Here is a 1,633-nt window from a genome sequence, read left to right on the forward strand (position 1 = left end):
GGGGCAGAATCCCCTCCCTCCACCTGCTGGTGGATTCTCTTGCTCCACCATGGAGCCCTGAACAGAGCCAGACCCTGTGTGGGGGTTTGAACCTGGCTGGCAACCAAACACCACAGAGCCGCTCGCTCACCCTCCCTCGGTAGAACCAATGAGAGGATCAGAAGGGTGAAAGTAAGAAAACTTGGGGGTTGAGAGTTTAATAATTAAAATAATAATTTAATAATTAAAATAATAATTATGATAAGACTACTAATGGAATATTCAATCGAGTGATGCCCAGTGCAGTTGCTCACCACCCGGTGGGCCATGCCCAGCCTGTCCCCAGCCAGTGATCCCGGAGCAGAGATGGTTCCAAAACTGAAACCACAATCCTGGAAGATTGAGAGAGCCTGAGAAAATCCAAGAGCTTCCCAGTCCACCCTCATTAATGTGCTGAACGTGACAATCTGTGACGTGGAATCTCCCAGGGAATATCCAAACCCCAGCTGGAGTTTGCTGATTTCTGGGAATTCTGGGGAGAATTCCCCACACTGGGGGCAGCTCAGACTCTGCTCCGTCCCCTTTGTTCTGTCTGCGCTCAAACTCGGTGGCTTTGCGTCACCCTGCAGAGCCCCAGCTCACCAAACCCTCGTTGGTTTATTTTCCTTTCCTTATGGCAGAGAGGAAAGAATTAGGAAAGAAGCGGAAGAAGAGAAGAAGCAGAAGTTACAGGCTGCGGAGAAGGAGGCCAGGAAAATGGAGGCTTTCCTGCAGGAGAAGGAGAAGGAGGTTCTGCAGCTGCAGGTAAGAGCAGCTGGTTCCTGCTGGGGAGAGGAGCCAGCACCGCTCTGGGATTTGATGGGAGTTGACGACGGCCCGTGGGAGCCGTGTGGAAGCTGTGGGTGTATTTTCCAGAGGTTTTTTTTGTGTTGGGAGCTGGGAACACGAGTGTTGGCACCTTCCAGGAGTGTTGACAGCGCGTGGATGGGATAGAGCTTGAGTGAGAGCTTTGAAAACAGGGTGGGATAACCCTGAGCTGGAGAAGAAAGGTTTCCTCCTTCCGGACTCGGCTCCTGCTGAGATCCTGGCGATGCTGGTGGCATCTCAAGGTCTTGCAGGGTCCAAGTAGTGACTCGTTCACTCCCACACGTTAAGAACCCATCCTTGTCCTTGGTTCAGGAGGAAGCCAAGACGTTCATCACCCCCGAGAACCTGGAGGCGCGGATTGAGGAGTGCCTGGACAACCCTCGCAACTACAACTTCGCCATCGACAAGGACGGGCGGATCGTCAAGCGGACGGTGTTGTCTTAACGGTCCCGGTCTGGGCCAGGGGGTGCTGGCCTGGCCTCTGTCCAGAGACTGCCCTTACCAGCTGATTTCTTCCTTTTCATGTATAAATCGACCACGGAATTGTTGGAGAAAGGCTGAGGATCTGGCTGTGGTTCTTCTGAAGGGTGAACGCCTACGGGAAGGAGAGTGAGGGAGAAGTTGGGGCTTGTGAGAGTCAGCAGAGGCGCCAGCAGTTTGTCTCAGCCCTGCAAGGGGGTGGAGAAGCTGCTGGTGTTTGTATCCCCATCACTCTGCTGTTCCACCTCCCACAGCTTGGGATCCCTCCTGCTTTCACACCAAGTGTTTGGGGTGGGAAGTGGAGCAG

The 1,633-nt window shown here is 53.6% G+C and overlaps 1 protein-coding gene across 1 annotated transcript; it reads left to right on the forward strand.

Moving 5' to 3' along the window:
• Nucleotides 1-659: 659 nt before the first annotated feature.
• MRPS26 (mitochondrial ribosomal protein S26) lies at nucleotides 660-1,290 on the forward strand (the record flags this gene model as incomplete). The annotated part of the gene is made up of 2 exons (XM_010167001.1): nucleotides 660-783; nucleotides 1,159-1,290. Coding segments are annotated over 2 exons (256 nt in total), but the record flags the coding sequence as incomplete, so codon positions are not given.
• Between the last annotated feature and the right edge of the window lie 343 nt (nucleotides 1,291-1,633).

The sequence above is a fragment of the Antrostomus carolinensis genome, unplaced genomic scaffold, assembly GCF_000700745.2.
Source record: "Antrostomus carolinensis isolate BGI_N321 unplaced genomic scaffold, ASM70074v2 scaffold51254, whole genome shotgun sequence".
Taxonomy (NCBI): domain Eukaryota; kingdom Metazoa; phylum Chordata; class Aves; order Caprimulgiformes; family Caprimulgidae; genus Antrostomus; species Antrostomus carolinensis.